At 50.9% G+C, this 20,418-nt stretch overlaps 9 protein-coding genes across 9 annotated transcripts; 6 read left to right on the forward strand and 3 right to left on the reverse strand.

The window, feature by feature from the left end:
• Positions 1-1,365: 1,365 nt before the first annotated feature.
• FIBRA_06959 (uncharacterized protein) lies at positions 1,366-2,550 on the forward strand (the record flags this gene model as incomplete). Its single annotated transcript, XM_012328661.1, has 6 exons — positions 1,366-1,457; positions 1,512-1,721; positions 1,776-1,988; positions 2,053-2,146; positions 2,194-2,268; positions 2,332-2,550. 6 exons carry the CDS (start codon positions 1,366-1,368, stop codon positions 2,548-2,550), a joined length of 903 nt encoding a protein of 300 aa, XP_012184051.1.
• An 889-nt stretch (positions 2,551-3,439) lies between these two features.
• On the forward strand, positions 3,440-4,282 carry FIBRA_06960 (uncharacterized protein; the record flags this gene model as incomplete). The annotated part of the gene is made up of 5 exons (XM_012328662.1): positions 3,440-3,526; positions 3,589-3,674; positions 3,732-3,816; positions 3,874-3,947; positions 4,003-4,282. 5 exons carry the CDS (start codon positions 3,440-3,442, stop codon positions 4,280-4,282), a joined length of 612 nt encoding a protein of 203 aa, XP_012184052.1.
• Positions 4,283-4,336: 54 nt separating this feature from the next.
• Positions 4,337-4,832, forward strand: FIBRA_06961 (uncharacterized protein; the record flags this gene model as incomplete). Its single annotated transcript, XM_012328663.1, has 2 exons — positions 4,337-4,720; positions 4,764-4,832. 2 exons carry the CDS (start codon positions 4,337-4,339, stop codon positions 4,830-4,832), a joined length of 453 nt encoding a protein of 150 aa, XP_012184053.1.
• A 249-nt stretch (positions 4,833-5,081) lies between these two features.
• On the reverse strand, positions 5,082-6,897 carry FIBRA_06962 (uncharacterized protein; the record flags this gene model as incomplete). The annotated part of the gene is made up of 7 exons (XM_012328664.1): positions 5,082-5,188; positions 5,253-5,609; positions 5,663-6,084; positions 6,137-6,378; positions 6,431-6,572; positions 6,620-6,732; positions 6,793-6,897. 7 exons carry the CDS (start codon positions 6,895-6,897, stop codon positions 5,082-5,084), a joined length of 1,488 nt encoding a protein of 495 aa, XP_012184054.1.
• A 491-nt stretch (positions 6,898-7,388) lies between these two features.
• Positions 7,389-8,919, forward strand: FIBRA_06963 (uncharacterized protein; the record flags this gene model as incomplete). The annotated part of the gene is made up of 3 exons (XM_012328665.1): positions 7,389-7,503; positions 7,569-7,813; positions 7,864-8,919. 3 exons carry the CDS (start codon positions 7,389-7,391, stop codon positions 8,917-8,919), a joined length of 1,416 nt encoding a protein of 471 aa, XP_012184055.1.
• An 868-nt stretch (positions 8,920-9,787) lies between these two features.
• Positions 9,788-10,288, forward strand: FIBRA_06964 (uncharacterized protein; the record flags this gene model as incomplete). Its single annotated transcript, XM_012328666.1, has 4 exons — positions 9,788-9,804; positions 9,856-10,086; positions 10,139-10,168; positions 10,240-10,288. The coding sequence occupies 4 exons, from the start codon at positions 9,788-9,790 to the stop codon at positions 10,286-10,288; spliced, it is 327 nt and encodes a 108-aa protein (XP_012184056.1).
• A 3,055-nt stretch (positions 10,289-13,343) lies between these two features.
• FIBRA_06965 (uncharacterized protein) lies at positions 13,344-15,459 on the forward strand (the record flags this gene model as incomplete). The annotated part of the gene is made up of 7 exons (XM_012328667.1): positions 13,344-13,388; positions 13,442-13,522; positions 13,587-13,662; positions 13,713-13,824; positions 14,064-14,238; positions 14,289-15,211; positions 15,264-15,459. 7 exons carry the CDS (start codon positions 13,344-13,346, stop codon positions 15,457-15,459), a joined length of 1,608 nt encoding a protein of 535 aa, XP_012184057.1.
• Positions 15,460-15,792: 333 nt separating this feature from the next.
• FIBRA_06966 (uncharacterized protein) lies at positions 15,793-16,302 on the reverse strand (the record flags this gene model as incomplete). The annotated part of the gene is made up of 4 exons (XM_012328668.1): positions 15,793-15,841; positions 15,913-15,942; positions 15,996-16,226; positions 16,283-16,302. The coding sequence occupies 4 exons, from the start codon at positions 16,300-16,302 to the stop codon at positions 15,793-15,795; spliced, it is 330 nt and encodes a 109-aa protein (XP_012184058.1).
• A 796-nt stretch (positions 16,303-17,098) lies between these two features.
• Positions 17,099-17,614, reverse strand: FIBRA_06967 (uncharacterized protein; the record flags this gene model as incomplete). Its single annotated transcript, XM_012328669.1, has 4 exons — positions 17,099-17,147; positions 17,216-17,245; positions 17,299-17,535; positions 17,595-17,614. The coding sequence occupies 4 exons, from the start codon at positions 17,612-17,614 to the stop codon at positions 17,099-17,101; spliced, it is 336 nt and encodes a 111-aa protein (XP_012184059.1).
• Positions 17,615-20,418: the final 2,804 nt, after the last annotated feature.

Here is a 20,418-nt window from a genome sequence, read left to right on the forward strand (position 1 = left end):
CGGGGAACGGCTCGTTAGTCGCAACAATCACGAGGACATCGACGTTGCCCGAGACACCGTAGAAAGACTCAAGTCTATGAACGCGGCTCAGAATGTTGTGCTGATTTTAGCGCATGAAAAGGAGCGGCTAGACGAGATGATGCCCCTTTTCCCTTGCAGTCTGAACGAGTGGGCCGAGAAGGCACTGAAGAACAAGATGTAAATTCTGTATGACTTTTGCACAGACCATTGTGTATCCAAGCTGGCTCAATAGTAAAGGATCTCGTGCTTGTCCAAATATGCTGAAGGCTGCCGCACCAAGAGATGGATCAGCGGCTCAACTTATTTGAGGTCCATCCAAACGCTCGGCGCCATGTATTTAATGCTTATGAACGATGCTAGGAAGATCAACCTGGATACAGATGAGTAGTAATTATCTGCTGCATAAGGACGTGCGAGCAGCTTGCCAGTATGTGATACAGTTTCACCAATTTCAGGGAACTGTATGTCATCATACGACTTCCACTACCTTCCAGTCTCGCTTTTTGAGTGGTGATGGCGACAGGGTATATCATAATGAGAGGGGATTTGATCAGCTGCGACTGGTCGTGGTTTAGCGGTGGATATGGCAGCTACGCCGCTACGGGAGGAGCCTCCGACCTGAGAAATGATGATATCTGCCTTGTCGTCGAGTTATTCGGATACTGCGCGGGAAGGTGGTGAGTTGGCCAAGGTCCGTTGCACTGGCAGTGGTGTTGATGGCGATTCTACTGGCAGTGCAGGTGATAGGCCGGACCCGAGAACATAAAATGCTTCCTGTAAGTTGAAAGTCAGCCATGCTGTCCGGTGCGTCACACGATAGGCAATGCCTGGAGTCCTATAAGTAGACCAATGACAGGAGGTGGATACACCGTGGCTATACGAAGCCGTTTTGCAGCTTTATAATAATCAATGTTTGACGAGCATTCGTCGGGAAGTATTTTAAGCCGATGTTCAATACAGACTATCTCGCTGATAGCGGCTAGTTGAAGGCCGATGTGAGAGTGAATATATAGTTAATTGAGCGATTGGCGATGATGACCGTTTTTTGTACGTCCGCGCATGCGCGTTTACTCCGGCGCCAGAGAGTGGAAGAAGACTGTCGTGAGATATCTCTGAACCACATACATGGTTTCCGAAGCTTGCTCGTTCCGTATAACTCTCGTGTGAATGTTCTCTTGGACCCATCTTTCCGCGGCGGACCGCTCATCTTTCCAGTCTTGCGTCCGTACTTTACGTTGTCCCGGAATTCCTCAGGCTTTCGCCCGCTTCATGACCATAACGACTGATTGACCCCGACACCGCTATCCTACAGCATAGAGCGTTTTGCGAAACCGAACGGCGGCTATGATCATCACAGAGTCAGAATGGGCTGCGGCCGAATCAGGGGGCTTGCACATTCGCGTAACAACTGAACCAGACCTGCCAAAGCCTCCCAAGTACGACGGTACTTAGTAATTCTTTGCGCTGTATCACTGAATCTCGCTTCACAGCTACGACGATGTCCCTGTGATACGGATACAACCCCAGTCGCCTGGCCTGCCTTCCCTTAGTTCACATCCCGAGCTGCAAAATCGTTGCATTTCGCAGCCAGGGGCAGGACACCGACGACGTTTAGAACGACGGAGGTGTGCGAGTGCATCTAATCTGGCTCTGGACATGGATGGCAAAACCGAGCCCATGGTCGCCAGGAATGGTCAAGCGTGAGTCTCAGTTGCCTATTGTCAGTGCGCCTCATATACATACTGTTCTCCAAGTGTGCTCTACAACTATCTTCAAAAACGGCATTTCGTCCCATTTATCTGTGTTTTCACCCAGCTATCCTTCAATTCTATGATCCTCAGCGGTCGGGATGACGCGACGCCTTACTACCATATATCCGTCCACCTCAACTGTTTTATTCCTTCACTGCATGTCACTACAATTTGCAGAGGAAAGACTTCTGAAGGAGAGCCTGTTGCGTCTTTTGAGTAGGTTATATTCAATATAGCAGTTCATGTTACTTCTGATCCTCTCTTTTTTTCGCTGGGATAGGATGGGGATTGCCGCAAAAAAGAGCACAGTCACGAGGGACGGCCGCGAAAAGCTCATGGATGTCGTATTGTCACGGTCAGGTAGTAAATCCGAGGTGCGTCCTTCGCAATCTCGCACAAGCCCTCATACTCAAGGACCTAGCCTATTTGGGTCTGGAAATGGCACAGCGACCCATCCCTTCACCTCAGTTGGCATTGTGATAGTCCCGTTAGATACGTACGTGCTCTCCCACTCCTTCATAGTACTCCTCCGGCGCTGAATTTCTCAATATATCGCTAGTGCTATCTGAGCAGCCAGAAACATACCTCCAGCGCGACCCTACTCGCTTCATATACACCGGTGGCTATGTCCCCACGTGCGGATGGCCTACCCTCCCCCCTTCCCTCGCTGAAATTGTTTCCCGAGGGCCAGCGGCTGTTCGACGACATCGTTATCTCGGCGCTCATCCTCGAGAGGAAGAGGCTGACGCCACAGGACACTCGTATCTTGTTCAACTAATCGACCCCGTTGTGCAAACGGTTTTGTGTGAGTTATCTATCTGCTCCGGACTATCACAATGTAGATTATATGCATATGCGGAATCATGCACGGATAATGTATGTCTTAATTTAGGAACCTGCCGCATCTCTTTCGGTATCTGTTGATCCTGGCAGCGTTGCGGCAGCCTCATGGATAAGACAGCATTCGTTGCGTCAAGGAAGTGAAGCCTTACTTTTGTCTTGTCATTAAGATATTGTCTATTGTCCAAGTCACACACAAAGCGCATATATGCACCGATAATGAGGACACGCCTACTTCCATTAACTTAAGTAGCTTCTACTGGTCGTCGAAGTGAGCAGATGCTCAGCACGTCGACAAGATCCCCACAGAATATGCGTCCGTCCCATTGGAAACAAGGCTTGATATTTCCTGGTTCATAAGGTACGAACTTCTCATCATCACAGCAAACGCCAGCGAGGTGGCTCTAAGGACATGTCCGATTTCAACTTGTTTGCATTACAGGCTCTACTAAACACTGCTCGAATTTTTCTTCCCTTCAGACAGAACTGTCCTCCTGTCTTCACATTTTCCAAGGGTGCACTATCGAAAATTTGTAGAGTTGTGAGCTTCCCTGTTGCCGAACTGCTACCTCGACCACGTCCATCGGTCCAAAGTCCAATCATCCTCCACAACTGCGCACGCTTTATCGAAGAAATCCTTATTTGATCGAGATCCGAGATGATGCTCTGCGTCATCGTGGTCACAAGTTGCTCTCCAGTGCCCAGTAAGCATTGAAGCTGACCCACACATATCTCCGCCGTCGTAGCATTTATAGTCTCGCGATCGGGCCACTTGCTCCCATTCACTGACTTATCTTTAGGGGAACACTTGGACGGTTTGACCAACAATGGCAGACGCTATCTTCGAACGAGTAACGGCGAGCAATATGTTCGACCTCCGCGGCGTTGTGGCGGTGGTTACCGGAGGAGGCACGGTATGTTTCAACTCGTTCACAACCTGACGTATGGGGGTTATGTAGTCATTACGCCGGTGCAGGGTATTGGTTTAATGATCAGTACAACTCTGTTGGCAAACGGCGCTGCCGTGTATATAATCGGCCCTAGGCAGACAGAGTTGGACAGGTGAGGCCCCAGTCATATCGGTATCGGTGAATGTGTTCAAACGAGAGAGGGCTCCAGGATCGCGAATGTGTACAACGACGTGGCCGAGAAAGCAAACAAGCCTGGACGAATGTATGGCATTGAAGGTGATATCAGGTACAAGGTAAAAAAACTCCTTGTTCATCGACTTAAGCGTGTATTGTCCTATCACGCGCGGTAGACAGAAGCCTCTCGACTCGCAGAGGAAGTTGGCAAGCGAGAAAAGCACGTTACGGTTCTGTTCAACAACGCAGGGTGATGCCTTCCTTCTACCACTGGATTTACCCCACAGGCTCACCGCAAACCACAGTATCCTGAAAGGGAAATTCGCTGCGCCAAAAGCTGACACCGCGGAGGCATTCCGCGCCGCATTCTTCGACCCCATCAGCGAAGAAGACTTTGATGTTTCGCTCAAAACGAATGCAGTCGGCCCGTACTGGCTAACCTTCGCGTTTCTGCCGCTGCTTGAGAAATGGAAAGAGTACGAGGGTGGTGCGAGGAAGTTCGCGCCACAGGTCATCATGACGTCCAGCATGAATGGCTGGACGAAGGCAAGTGCTCGCGGCCCCGCTCGTCATACCGCATCTTGACCGTGGAGAACGACTGCACAGGACGCGCGTACCTCGGGTTGTTCGTTCCCGTACATGTACTCGAAGTCGGCCATAGGACACGCGACGTCGTCCCTCGCTCACGAGCTGTTGCCCCTCGGCATCCGGGTAAATGGCATCGCCCCAGGTTCGTACCCTCTGTCTTCTGGTGCGCATTTCACGAACGAGGACTCATGCGCAACGGGGGCACCAGGTTTGTTCCTCACAGAGATGTCTTCACCGGGGTCCACCGACTTCATCGGACAGTCGCACATCGCCCCCGGGACCAAGTGGTCGTTCGAGACGCCCACCTCACAGCCGCCCCTGACACAGGGTGGGCCGCCTCAAGTTGGTGGTTCCAATAGAGACATGGGATCGCTCGCGCTGTTCCTGGTCTCAAACTGGTTCGTCAACGGGGAGACCGTCCTCATTGACGGAGGGGTGAGTACTGAAGTAGAATGCTTTTCTGCTCATAAGCTGATAGGACAATTGCCACGGTTGGCCAGACTTTGCTGAAGCACCCATCATCGTACTAAATAATGCTCAGTCGTAAAAGACTGCAGAATAGCATGCAGCCGAATTTTGCTATGATAGAGAGAATGTACTGCACTTGATTTGCATCTCAATCAAGCTCGTGAATATGCGTAAACAATGAGAATGACACGAAATTACGCAGATTTGCACTACGATTAGCTGTTACAATACCGACTAATTGATACATCCCTGATAGTATGTGTAAATGATGATCGTCCAGCACTTGGAAGATACACCGATGAAGATCAAATAAACCTGAACAAAGCCTTTACGAATGAGCCGTGAGCACCTCAAAGTACATCGTGTATTCTTCAGGCGTCATCATCTCTTGATGCTCTTCTGTGATTGCAGACAGCGCCACCGGTTCGCCATTGACTACAGTTATGAATTAGAATCAATGAGTTATCCATAACCACAGCAATCAAGTGGTACAACCCACCATATACAACGGGATCACTAAACGGTTTGCCAGCAACTGCTACATTCTCAAGACTGGTATGTCCGGTCGACGGCGTGGCAGGCGGAGCACTACTATGTTGGCTGCTGCCGGGCGACGACGACGCTGTTACGATCCCATCGCCTAAGAGTCGTGGAGTTTTGGGTATACCGCGCCCTCCGTCTACATCATCTTCCGATCGCGACCTCTTACGATACTCGTTTAGGGACTGCAGATACTCTACGGAGGGTTTCACGTCATCTTCTTCACCAAAATCACTCCCTGCGCCGGGTATATTGGGCGTGTCGTTCGCCGATGGTGCCGCAGAGGCCGCGAGGGACGCATAATACTGGTCGTAATCTATAGCGATAACATAAGAATATAAACACGAAGATGCAAGTGTCTATACTTACAATCTTCTTCTTTTGATTGTGTGATGTCCGGCTTGACGTCTTCATCTGCATCAATGGTTAGAAGATGTGGACCCATGCCTATCATAGTGTCATTGGAGCTCGGTAGCTTGTTGACGCTTGTGCCTTGAACTTCTTGCGCAAGAGCACTTTCTTTGATTCCCAGCGCTGTGAGGTCACCAGAGATAGTACTTTTTAAGTGCCAAGTTGGGAGTGCATTCTGCTGTCTCTTTGCAGCAGCTTCCCGATCACGCTCCTCGCGCCGTGTTGCCTCGTCCTTGTCGACAGATAGGACAATTCCAAATGATTCGTCCTGCTTCGCTTCCCCTGACTCGCCTGCAATTTTCAATCCTCCTCCCGGTCCTGCCGCCTTGGCCTTTTCGGCGTCAATTATATGTGTCTTGATCCACATCGCAACGTCGAACCTAAAATTCAGATCGTCAGAAAAGGATAGAGTTCACGGACGGAGAAACGCACGCAGGGAGCACCATGTCCTCCGTTCTCCGGAGACCCTCACGGAGAAATCGCATCTGCCTGTTGAACCGCTGCATGCGGTCTTGACTCCCACGCACGCTCTCCGCATTCTCGTTCTCGACGACTTCTGCTCGACAAATGTCGCAGATGAACATTCCCGAGGTGAAATCAATCAACTTGTCGGCATCTAAAGGAGAGAACGATTTGCCGCATTGTGGGCAAATGTAGCCCTTATTGTCTAGCTCCTGCGAATGGCTCAGTCAGCGTGCACGCCACCACACTACGGTTAGTACATACATTCCGGAGCGACGAGTCAATTATTCGCCGCATCTCGGCTACGCGCCATTTGACAACATTACAGAAGTGCTGGTAGTCGATGAAGTAATATTGCCTCCCAACCGACCTTTGAGCACCCTCCTTGAGCTCATTTTGCCGGTAACTACGAGGGTCAGTACGAAAGAGACCAGAAACTGCGCCCTAACTCACATTTTGACCAAGCGATCAGACTCCAACACAGCCATGATTTTATTCAGCTCCTTGAGCTGTAGCCCCATCCGTCCCGCTAGATCGTCGTCTTTCAGACTGACGAACCGCGCGCACTACCGGTTCAGCGAAAGTCAGCGATACAACTCTGCGTGCACTTACACCGGATGCCGGACTAATTGGTCCATGACCACGGTGTACTTTGGCTCGTAGAACGCCCGCGAGACGTGCTGTACCAGTAGGCGCAGCGTTTCTTGTTCGTCTTTGTTCAGCGTCGACATCTGGGCTGAGACTCGCTGGAAGCTGTGTGCGACTGTTGCGAAATGACGTTTTTCTGCGCAAAAGCGAGCTCAGTTCTAAAATGGCGAGTGGCGATGGTGGTGGTCGAGTGAAGAGGACGACAGTGAGCGGGGAAGAGAGAAACGCCCATGAAGACCGTGGCACGTTATGTAATCTTGGCGCTGTGCTTTCTGCCTTGTCACGGTACTACCACCGAAGAGACAGAGCTGAGTCAGTTTGCGCATTTTGACCGCAAAACTCTCACTGTTATCCTCGAAAGACTTCCATGGACCATGCTAATCTGTTCATTGTGTCACTCGAAACAGTATTTCCGCGGAAAACGTGTGGCAGCATCAGCAAACTCTGACAGACATAACTTACAGAAGATGGCTGCGTATGATCACTACGCTCAGGCTTGCACATGAACCACAACCATCTCCTGTGATCGATCCGCTCCCCATCTCCTTAGATACCCACACCACTGTTGATAGCCATGAATCCACAGGCAATCAACATACACCGCGGCTTCCCGCCTTCAAAGCGGAAGGTCTCCATATCAGTCCGGAGCCATATCGAGAGCTTGGACGCCGGGCTTACTTCTGTTAATGGTGCGTACACGCCCCTTCCTTTTTTCAACTTTGACCGCCGGGCTAAACTAGAGCCCCTCACCCAGGCGCGCTGGAGGTCATCTCTATGATTCAGTCGCGACACCTCGTCACGAAGCTCATTCTCGGACACAACGAGCTCGGCGACGACGGGTGTGAAGTTTTGTTCGATTACCTTATCTCTGAGGCAGGTTGCGGACATGGGATTCTGGAGATAAGCCTGAATTCGAATCAAATTAGCGACCGTGGTCTGTACTCTATTTCCCGGTTTTTGCAGAACAATACTTCACTGCGGAAGCTGTTCCTGCAGAACGTAAGTGTATGTACAATACACAGGATTCACACTCTTGAACTTGATTGCAGAATGCGTTTGCAGGCGACCCAGCCGTCGTCGCCGCCTTAACAGTGGCGCTCAACTCCTCGCATCTTGACACGCTCTCCCTCACGACTAACCCACGACTCTCAGATAGCTTCATCGCACACCTCTTACCCACACTCGACGCTCCATACCTTCGCGAGCTCCAACTCTCCGTTCTCGGGCTGACGCACACTTCCTCTCCCTATATCATTGAGTATATCTCCTCACCCCGCTGCCAGCTGACTACCCTCAAGTTGAACGGGAACCGCATCGGGCTCCGTGGCGCTCGCGGAATTGTTCGCGCGGTGCACCGTCACAACTTTACGTTGTCCACGCTCGAGCTGTTCGCAAACGGGCTCGTCGATGCAGAGGTCGACACTTCGAGCGAGACTGCCGCAAGCAGCGAAGACGACGATGCCATCCGCACAGGCGCAAGATCAGTACTCTGGCGAGACGGGCAGAAGGAGCTTGCGCGCATCCTCCTGCGCAACAAGTATCTCGGCACGGTGACCCAGCGAGAGGCCTTTGTGCTACTCAGGTACGCCCGAGCATTGCTTCTGCGCTCGGGAACCCAAGGTAGTATAGTGGAGGTCCCATCAACGGAAGCTCTCCTGCAGACGATCGGATCCGTGTTTGACTTGGTACCGTCGTCTGCGTTGCTTGCTCCTGCACGCGCGTTCCCGTTTTCACGCTTGCCGATGGAGCTGCAGCTATACATCTTATCGTTCCTTGCGCCCACACTGTCGTCCGCACAGCGCATCCGCGTGTGCACGTACGCGGCATCCCTGTCGACGCTTCCGTCGTTGCTCCCCGCGCTAATTTCCAGGCAGACGATGTCTCGCTCTTACGCCTCGACAATGCCGCTTGGTGGCGTAGGACTCGGCGTCGGGATGATGCTGCGGAAGCGACACAGTTCTGTTACCTATGCGGGTGCTAGCCACGATCCGGCGATTTCTCGTCGAGATGAGGAGCGGGCAAAGTGGCTGATGCTTGTTAGATGCAATGCATTTGAGCTGGAGGACGATGCGATCTGGAGCAAGGCTGATTGCAATAGGATGTAAACGTCAGCTCCCTCGTCTTGCCTATGATCAACTACCGAGGTCACTGGGCCAACTCCTACCTTCCACTTATCCACTTATCCACCCCTCATTCAATTTTGTGATAGACATGACACACGATCGCCACATCAGAATGCGACATCGGGATCGCCCTCCCCCACATTAGCGATATTTCTCATGCCCGTATTCTAGTCTCTACAGTCCTTGCCATTGTGTGGATTTGTTACCATTTGTCGTTTTGTACGTACGCCCTTCTACATTGTACTCCGTGATAGCACAGACTATGCACCATCGGGATGCACAAAACTCAATGCAATTCGCGTTCTCAATACAATTCAGTAACATCAACACCAAGACAATTTATTGTATACTAAGAAGGAGACAAGTACGATACAAGGCAAGGCAATCTGCAAGTTGGAATTGGTCGGCTCTTCATCTAGAAGATATGATCATGCGCAATGGGGATATCACGGCAATGATCAACAGAAGCAAATGGATCCGTTGAGTGCAGATTCTCAACCCCTCGCACTTGTCTAGACCAATGTTTTTCGGCGAGTGCACCCCGCCATTCTCGACTGCTTGCCCTCGTGTGCCCTTCGATGTCTGCATTTTTTCTCGCGAAGGGAAGTTATGGCCTATCGTGTTCGCCGAGGTGAGAACATACCGTTCTACGCGTATGGCCTAGCCTACACCTTCACACAATTTATTGCAGATAATTCTGCAGTGAGGTCAGCTTGTACACCATTCACAGAGCTACCGAAATTGCTTAGCCGTCTCCGCATTGCATAAATACCTGTGTGTATGCTCCCAAATCCCCATCTCAGAGTCTTCCGGACGAGCTCAGCAGGACTGTATACAGCGATTCGTCACCATGTTGTTCACGCTGAGGTGAATCATACCATTCAGTCTACTAGTTCACTGAGATGAATTTCAATGCAGCATCATCTCCACGATTGTGTCACTCGCATCTGCGCTAATCCTCGACACGCCTTCCTCGCAGTGGTACAGCGGGGAAGAGGTTACAGTAACCTGGCAGGAGCAGCCCACTGGGGACCCTGTCTTCACTCTTGTGTTGGCCAGCTCTGTAACCCATATCGGTTTAGCGATCGCCGGTGATGTCGCTCCTGCGTTAGGGTCTCTTGCTATCACGGTGCCTGATGTTCAGCCTGGGTACGTGTGCATTGCACTCACCGGAAAACGGTATGCTCATCCGGCTATTAAGATCATATGTCCTTGAGGCAGTCAACGTGACGTGAGTGATCAAATCTGTACAACAGTACATTTACAAATCGCTGCTTACACATGATTGACGAATAATGGCAGGAATGATTCAGACATTTACGCGGAGACTGCTTCGTTCGACATCTTGTAGGCTACAGACTGGAGTGGGTCGCATGCAAGCATGCCCCAGTATGATTCGGATTTCGCGCGAAATTGGAGTGTGCTTCCTGATTGTACATTGGTTGCAGCAATATGATTCTGCCATTCTCTGAAAAGGCTCTCGCTCTCGTCGGCACGCTCGTCGTACCTATGAATTTATCTCCCGTAGGCAGCGCTGAAATGACAACATCTAGAGTGGAAGGAAAACCGTCGTTGTAATCACTATACCAGCCGCTCTTTGGTTATCTCGTCAGTACGGACAAGCTTCGACTCCACCGAACGGTTCTATTTCACCATCTGTCGCAGGAGGCCGTGATCGCCATAAAGCATAGGCAAGGGTAGCCCTTGTGCAATCGCTCGATGATTTCTGCATGCGTGGATCATTCCCATGAAGGCGACTGCAACCCCAAGTCCCACGTCGGTCTTGCGTTCAGCGCTTCAGGCCGTTCCCCATCATTCTTCGCTCTCCACGAGCACAGCTACACTTCGTAGTAGTGCATTGCGAACAACCGCCATCACGCGATAAGGCTAGGGTGGCCTCGTCGAACGTATTTGAGCGCACATGCCAATGATCTTCTGCACATAAATGTGACTGGTGAAGATCTTCGCCGTGTCCCTGACATCTCCTCGCTTCAATTCTTCACGGCTCGAACCACTTCTCGACTATCTTCGTTCGGGTCCAGAAAAATGATATCTAAACTGAGGTCAGCTCACCCAATACCGCCTCCAAACCAGGCTGGACTTACATGCCATTTTCGTGTAGCGCTATCTGCTCACTCATCTCTCTGGCGTCCGTGCTGCCCCTAGACACCCCTTCCGGCCCATGGTCAGCGGGACGGTGGTCACTGTCACCTAGCAAACGGAACCGGGCGACTCTGCTTTCTCCATCTTGTTAAGCAGTCCCACCTACACCGATCCGTTTGCACTAGGTGCGTACGTCGCGTCCGCCCAGGGGTCCATTGATCTTCAGGTTCCCAGCGTCCTCACAGGGTGCGTACCCTACATGAACGAATGTGACTTTGGAATGCAATCTATTGACCGTTTCGACACGCAATTTTTGTCATCGCAGAGAATACTATTTAGAGGCTGTCAACGTTACGTGAGTTGTATTTTCTTAAGGGTCAGTCTGTACGCAGCTAATGCAAGAGCATCCACCAAACTTAGGGACGCGAATGTGGTGTATTCCGAGACCGCCGAATTTACGATCGACGGTAGTACGCCGGAAAACAGAATTCGGGGTTGCCCAGTGAGCGATGACGATAAACTATCGTCCAATGGATGCAACAGAAGATGGGCTCGGAGGTGGTACAGGCTTTTGTCTAATATGATCTCCACATACGGAGATCTGGCAAAATCCATCCAGAGTAATCGAATTGGTGTGCAATAGTGTTTGAGAGACCACTGGCTCGTATGTCCGCAAATGAGCACGGTGAACGAGTATTGATGGGATAACGTCTTGTAAGATATCTCCGACTGCTTGTGCGAGCTCTACCACCTAAAGTTCGCTCAGTGCATGCGCTGTATATCATTGCTATATGGAAAAACACATACGATTGTGTAGTCTGTGAGGGTTATGGTAATATGTCATGGGAAAGATATCAACTCTGCACACAAGTCGTGAATTGACCTTCATGCCCGAATACTTGTCATCAACAAGAATTAGATGACGGATCATCGATCTTCGAACACTGTCGCTGCATGAGACATCGAGAGCACTCTACTACATGCAGTGGACACGCATATAACCATCGCACGCGATTTGGGTAACAATTGGATGCAACTGGAGAGTGATGCCGCCGGCTAGAGCCTCCGCTGAGACTCAAATCAGCTTCAATGATACGTTCCCACCACACAAATCTCGTGACAATGTCCATAAGCAAGAACTGATAGACTTCGACTTCCTGCTAGTAAACATGGGTCATATTACGTGCAACAGGATGCATTCTTATTCTGGAAGACCATTATAATCAGTACAATCAGTGTAGCGTCATCCCGCAGGAAGGAAAGCAGCGAGGGAAGGCTTGTATACTATGAAGACCGACGAGCGTTTGTTCCTAGACACCGCACGTCAATGGGATCTTCCGACTGAATTGCTGGATGGTCGATCACCAGTACTAAGTAATGAATATTTGAATGTCGGACGCGGGACCTCAGTGCCCCATACTTAATAGGAATGGAAGGCTGTCTGTAGTCTTGTGACTGCAGCGCTTGCGTAAGTAGTGGTAGATGTGAAGAGTGAAGAGAATTCTCTCTCACCTTCGTATTCCTGAGCGGGGCCCGCAAGGCATCGGACACAACAGTGAACACAGGCCACCTAAAGGCGTTAGCCTGACAATATGTGAAGCTGCAGTCCCCGACTTTCATAACCGAGCCAGAAACAGTGCGTCAGCACGGTTTTTGGCTCATCAGGTTTGAGTCGGAACAGCATGTAGAACCATGCCTTTCGCGACCCGTGCTGGACACATACTTTTCATGCTGAGAATCTGGCGCCGAAGTCTCCTCTGGAAAGCCTCCGGGATGACACTCTTCCACACTGGGATTAGAACAGACGACGAGGGGAACATCGGCATCCAGTCTGCAACACACAAACAAAGAAGATGGCGGACATTGCCAGACTGACGGCGGAAATACTGCCATAGACAGTAATCAATCAAGACCTGTGTGTTTGGCATGGCAGACGCCTGGCAGGGAAATGAGCTCGAGGGAAGATGTGAGCAACGTGCGTCCAATTGGAGGCGCTCTATTATGCAACGATTCCCACCTCGCACGCCTTCCGAAACGTCTGGCTCGTCATCTGGGGCTGCACTCGCCGGCGGTGAAGGGGGCTGGGAGACTGCGGAAGCACGAGAGGAAGGGACACAGGGGCGGAGACGAGTGAGGCGCCGGAGGAGAGGAGGACGAAGAGCGTGCGTGTGCTTGGCTCAGCCACTTTCCTCGCGCATATACAAATGACGCCTCCTCTCCAGCTGCGCCTTCTCCCTCCCGCTCTCCTTCGCCGCTCTCCCCCACTTTACATCTCTCCTTGGTCTCATTTTTAGAGTCTCTTCATGAGCGACACACCCGTCGGACCCCTTCTCAAGACTGTATTCCAGGTCCGAGTCCACTCGTGTAAATCTCGCGCATATACTGATAGATTTCCGTACAGTCTATACTCGAGGTTGTCATTGTCTGTGTTGCTGGATATGTACTCGCGAGACGAGGCGTGCTTGATAAGAAAACTCAGAAGGTGTGTACTATTTTCTTCATTGCTTCACCAATATTCAGTCCGTCCCGGGATCTCGGGCCAACAGCAACTTAATCGGCTGAACATCTCCCTATTCACACCCTCCCTACTCTTCTCCAAAGTCGCCTTCTTCTTGTCACCAGGTGTGTAGAATGCGTTCTCCACGCATCCTTAGCTCACCGCAGCGTCATAGCAAAACTCCGTGAGCTATGGATCATCCCAATATTCTTCGTGATTACTACCGGTGTCTCAATGATTGTCGCGTTGGTGCTGGGATGGATGCTTGGACTTAAGAAAACTCAGAGGTGCGGTCAATTTTACTTCATGCCGTTTGCACTACATTCGGAGCCCCTACCCTTGCTCTTTGGTTCGGCTCTTTGGTTGGATGGAGACATGATACTTTTCGTATTCAGGCATTGGCTATGCGATCGTCCTTAGTATATCGCGAGCGAATGTGCAGTCTTGGCCAGACTTGTCGATGAATTGCATCGTGGCGCTCCGTTGTTTCCACTGGCTATATGCTTATCAATATCTGTCGTCACAGGAACTTTGCTGTCGCCGCCGCAATGTTCATGAACTCCAACTCGTTACCGATTGCGCTCATGCAGAGTATGGTAATTACTGTCCCTGGACTCAAATGGGGCCCCGATGACAACTTTGATGCCATGGTTGGGAGGGCGCTCACCTATCTCGTCCTCTACTCCACTCTTGGCATGATCGTGAGTGCTCGATGTTCCCTCAAAGTATCCTGCATGACGATGCTTTGTAGGTTCGATGGAGCTATGGTGTCCGCCTGCTATCAAGCGCTGATCCAGAGGGTCCTGCCGTGGCGGAGGCCCCTGCCCCCACCTCCCTTATCGGCGTGGAGGAGTCCGTATTTCGAACTTCGCAGGAAGATGGCTTACGACATGAATCACCCACGCCCTCTGAGGAATCCGATGACGCGAAGACACTAGAGCACGGCCACGATTTCGATCGCTTTGCTGATCCCAAAACCGCGTCATCGCCCGCATCGCCTGCGCTCACGCACTTGCAGCGCCCACTCGCGTCGACGTCGAGTGCACCGTCGATGTACCACGAGGACGAGGACGACGCTCCTGACTCGCCCCTTCTCCCTCGCCCTCCGATCCTCGAGCCTACCTCGACGCTCTGGCAGTCGCGAGTGCGGCGCACGCGGCATCGACTCCGACGGGGGTGGCACGCGCTCAACGGATTCATGACAGTTCCACTTTGGGCGTCGCTCGCGTCGCTCGTCGTCGCATGCATCCGGCCGTTGCAGCATGCACTGGAGGCACACTTGCAACCCGTCAAGGGCGCTCTGACTGCTGCAGGAAACTGCTCGATCCCGGTCACGCTCGTTGTCCTCGGTGCGTACTTCTACACTCCGCCGGAGTCCCAGGAGATGGAGGGGCGAGAGCGGGAGCGGGAGCGCCGGGCCCTGCCGTCGTACTGGACGCGGTCGCGGAGCCCGAGCAGAGCATCGCGTGTGTCGCTGATGGAGAACGTGCGGGATATGTTCAGGCTGCGAAGGCGAGACGATAAAGCGCGCGCGCAGAAGAAGCCCGAGGCCCGCCCAGGAGAGACGAAGACGGTGCTAGTAGCGGTCCTCTCTCGGATGTTTATCACACCATTGCTGCTGCTGCCCCTGATGGCGCTGTCAGCTAAGTTTGACCTGCAGGAGGTCTTTGATGAGTGCGTGCTGAGAGCCCGTTCTGTGCCCGTTCTAACTGCCCGTTTTTTGCAGCCCTGTCTTTGTCGTAGCGAATGTGCTCCTGATCGCGTCGCCCCCTGCGGTGACGCTCGCGCAGATCACACAGGCTGCGTCCGGCGACTCATTTGAGCGACTCATCAGCCGGACCATCTTCTGGTCATATTGCGTCGTCACTCCACCATCCACGATTATTGTCGTCGTTGTCGGTTTGCTTCTGTCCAAGCTTTGATTGCTGTATTATATTCGCTTGCTTATCCTGATTACACGCTTGCATTTTGGTTATACCAATTCCCTAGGTCTCGTACCTTGGGGTGTAGTGCAGAGACATATCAAGCACTTGATTCGAGAGCGAGAACAAGACGCCTGGGCACCAGTATCAGCGAGCATGAGTTAGATGCGCTCAAACGTATTCTGATAGGAGTACTGTACAATTGACCGGTGTAATTCAGTTAAGACATGTCGAGATTTGAATCAGATCGTCTGATAGCGATATAAACACATTTGTGAAGTCGAATGCTTTAGATTCGGGCATGTAGTTATGCGACCCATTCCTGTCTGTACCCTACAAGATTTTGAACAAAGCAGTCTCTGCATAAATGTCTGAATTATTCCTGTTATTCGTTAATCATGTGTAGTAAGCGGTGATTCGTAAATGCACTGTTACACAGATTTGATTACTCACGTCACGTTGACCGCCTCAAGGACGTACGATCTAGAATAGTCGAATGAGCATGCCGTTTGTCGATGAGTGCAATGCACACGTACCCAGGCTGAACATCAGGCACCGTGATAGCAAGAGACCCTAACGCAGGAGAAATATCACTGGCGATCGCTAAACCGATAGGGCTGACAGAGCTGGCCAACACAAGAGTGAAGACAGGATCTCCAGTGGGCTGCTCCTGCCAAGTCACAATGACGTCTTCGCCGCTGTACCACTGTGAGGAAGGCGTGTCGAGGATCAGCGCAGATACGAGCGACACGATCGAGCAGACGACGCTGCATATTGTGTCAGCGAATTACTAGTTTGAAAAATCGTGAAGGGGACGAATCACCTGAACCTGTTGAACAACATAGTGCGTGAAGATCCCTGTGAACAGCTGCGCCGAGCCGTGGGGAGCTTAGAGACGAGGATTTGAGAACATACGCACAGGTATTTATATAGCTAGGGTGTGTTCTGCGGATATTGTGCAGCCTGGTCTTAGTACGCAATTATCCGCAGTCACTAGAAAGGTACGGTGGTGATGGGAGGCTAGGCTTCAGGAATCGTACTATAATGGTCTCGCCTTGCCGATGCGAAAGACCATGACCTCCCTTTACGCGAAAAATGCGGAGAGCAAAGGGCACATGCGGACAAACAGCCGAGAACAAGGGGGTGCACTCGCCAAAAACTGTGGCCGAGGTAGGTGCGAGGGGTCACCAGTGACTGGCCGAAAATGTGCGCTTAGCAATGATAAACTGACTTGAGGTTGAGACCCGCAGAGCAGCTGATGGCGAAGAGTATCTTGATTTTCTCACAGAAATGCAAACCTGGGCCGATCTGATACCGCTATTGAGTGGAAAGAGAGGACCATCATCCTCCTAGGGCCCGCGCCTCAATATCGTGCCATTTCAGACGCTTCCGAGCCTGAATCTTTTTGTTATTGACCTCCACGCGCATGTTATAATAGTACACGCTTTGATGAAGTCCTTCGGTGAGCTCTAACTGATAATACCCGCATTTCAAGGTGGGTCCAACGAGAGTGAGAGCCTACTCGAAAGATGCAATCACATTGTCGTAGCTAATGTGAACATGGTTAAGAAGTGTAGTCCAATTTCGCGAGTGCCTCGAACTTGGACGTGCATGTACGCGAACCACTTAAATCAGCTCTCTACAAGACTTCAAACGAAGCCGACTCCGCATAGACGTCATTGACGTCCCTGCCATCCATCGACAGTTTGTGAGCGACAATTCATAAATCAGCTGTTCTATATATTTTGCCACTCACGTCACGTTGACTGCCTCAAGGACGTACGATCTAGAATGTCAAAATGAGTATTTTGTCTGTCGACAGGTGTGATACATACGTACCCAGATTGAACATTAGGCAACGTGACAGTAAGATGTCCTGAAACAGGAGAGACATCATCGGCGATCGCATAGCTGTCACCACCGACAGCGGAGCTAGTCAACAAAAAGGAGAAAACAGATGGTTCTTCAGTGTTCTGGTTCTGCCAGGTTATGGTGACCTCCTCATCGCTGTACCACGGTGTGGAGGGCGTATTGATGATCAACGCAGACGCGAGTGACACGATCGAGCAAACGACACTACGTTAAAATCTCAAGTCAGCAGACCACCAGTTGGAAGACCATAAATTATAAGTCACCTAAGCTTGGTGAAGAACATGGTGCAAGAATCTCCGTGAACACCTGCGCTGAGCTCTGGGGAACCTGGAGATGGAGATTTGAGAGCATACGCGTAGGTATTTATGCAACACTAGAGAGCGCTGTGCATGTGTCATGGTTCTGCAAATATTGCGCAAATTGATCCCATCACGGAGCTGTGGACAATGTATTCAGTCAAGGTCGCAGCAGTGATGGGGGAGCAATAGGTCTTACCTCGCCGAATGTGGAAGGCCATAGCTTCTCTCTACGAGGATGCGGATATCGAAGGGCATATGAGGGCAAATTGTTGAGCATAACGGGATGTATTCGCTGATAAAACATTGGTCGAGGCAAGTGCGAAGAATTGGGATCTGCGCCTCAGAATACAATACAGGTTCGGACCCGCTGATGTTCTCACAATTAAGCGAACCTCCACCGTTTTGACAACGCTAGTAGCTACTGCGCTGCCAGTAAGTGGAAACAAAGGGCCGTCCTAGACGCGCCTCGTGTCATGCCAGACGCTTGTATATTTGAGTATCATGACTGTTGGCCTCTATGCTTATGACATAACCTCTGGCATAAACCTGCTGGTCATAAAGATAGATTGGTGAGCAATATTGTGAGACCCGAATCTCCAAGCCTCGTACCTTAGGGCTTAGTGTAGGAGCCGTGAAGCACTTGAATGAGAAGAGACGCCTGGACACGACAAGAAATCATCAGCGCGTATGAACTCAGATACATTTTGATGAGAAATGCAGATGTCATACAGCCGACCGGCTGGATATAGTCTAATACTATTAGAACACGAGACCTGGGACTCAGAGAGGAAGCGAGAGAGGCCTCACCAGCATCCAATAGCTCAGATGACTACCCATAGGGAAGGCGTGGCTGATCAATACGCGATTCACTCATGTAGAGATAAATGCATCGAGTGTCGCTCAACAGATCCACTATTCATTCGAACAAAGGCACGAAAGAGTCGTATTCGTGCGCATACACCGACCCGAGGAAGAGAACTACTCACAAGCAACTCGAAGGCATATTGTATTACTTGCAGTGCACAGACACGCATCTAACCAGGTCGCTCATGGGGCCCATCAAGATTTGATCCTCAAACACTCTCAGTTCGAAACGCTCCAGTGTATATTTGATGCAGATCCTCTGTTAGATCTTGTCCAGTGTACGGCTAGACGTGGGTGTTGTGAAGTGGGATACGCCAGTCCGGAGCCGAAGACGGGCTGCACGCATGAGAATAGAGTTGAGGTTACAATAAATTAAACACACCTCGCAAACATCATGACCTCCAAGCCAAGTTTTGGACCTCTGCCATTGAATACATGTTGGGAAATGAATGATCTGGATTGTAGGTGCTCGCTAGAATGTGTTGTTTCAAAATACCAACTCAATAACACATGCGAGGTGGAGCGATACGGGAAGACAATTCCAGGAGCAGCGGAACTTTCATAGCCTGACCATGGGCTTGCACCTTCGTCTAACCTGTCCGATCGGACTTGGTGCCACTTTAACAGAAGGACTGTCTAGTGCGTCTGTATCCGCGACCATTACCGCCCTTCATCACTTACGTGGCATATGTTCCGAAGCGGGCCGCGCATGGGCGTCAGTAAAGTCTCTGCCATTGATGGTGATTAGTTGCACACATACCGTTGGTCTCGCAACACGTCGAGCCACTCACGTCAACCTGATTGTCTTCGTGATATACGAATTCAAAAGATAAAAGAAAAACTCCAGGGTGCTCCAGGCGATGGTGACCTCGCCGCTAGCGACCCTTTACGTCGAAGGAATATACAGAATCAGAGCTGATGTGAGAGCGAGAGGCGGGGAATTGTGCTACTTTATCATGATGCGTGATGAAAGGGCCCCAAAGACGCCAGGGATACAGGCCTGAATTTGAGTGACAGTATATAATCATACATAAAGACGCGTGCAAAAGTTGAAGATAAAGATCGGGTGAAGTTTGGGATGCGGACGTACAGATATGTATGCATATAGCGTACCTTTGTGTGCTGCATTTGTCGCCTGCTCACCCTGCGAGTGAACACCACCAGGTATTTTTTTTCTTCTCACGGAACGAATTTTTATCTTGATAGACGCTTCGGCGGTACGCTGCATTGCGGGCTGACAAACGCAATTGTCACCTCACTTCTATCGGGACTTTGCAAGAACGTCCATACAGTCGAGCACGCACACAGAAACGGCGCGTCAGCTCGAGGTCGAAGGGCGGCCATGGCATGTCAGCTGGGTCGTTGTTCTCAGGTGTGGGCATAGACTCAGTGTTACGCCATGTTCAGCGCAAAATAGCGCCGTTGATTAATACTCCTGTATCACACATTCTGATAGAACATGGACGGCCTAATGTTTGAGCGCGGCTTGATGAAGAGTAGGCGGAGTCTGTATGTGAAAAGATGGTAGCATAATCACCGCACGTGAATAAAGTGACTACTTGCTAGGCTAATTGTATTCATCGACTTTCCGAGCGCGCATGACACGCACATCCTGAATAACCTGTAAACACTTTCACAGAAAGTCAGACCCAATACAAAACTGGAGTACACATCGAGGCGGTCACGCATCGCTGAGACATACATATCTTGTGGTACGATGCAGACCACTGCAGGAGCAATCACATCCAATCGGTTCCCTGCGTGGAGTAAGTTCTGCTGAAAGACAGCGCCAGTGGGAAGACTTAGTGCCGATACGCACCCGAGACAATGGCAATATCGAGTGAAGCGTTCACCGGCAACATAAAATCAACCGCAGGATGATCTCCTGACCCTTTTGTTGCGTAAAAATGATTCTTCCCACAGA

The sequence above is a fragment of the Fibroporia radiculosa genome (genome assembly GCF_000313525.1).
Source record: "Fibroporia radiculosa TFFH 294 genomic supercontigs, scaffold9888, whole genome shotgun sequence".
Lineage (NCBI taxonomy): Eukaryota > Fungi > Basidiomycota > Agaricomycetes > Polyporales > Fibroporiaceae > Fibroporia > Fibroporia radiculosa.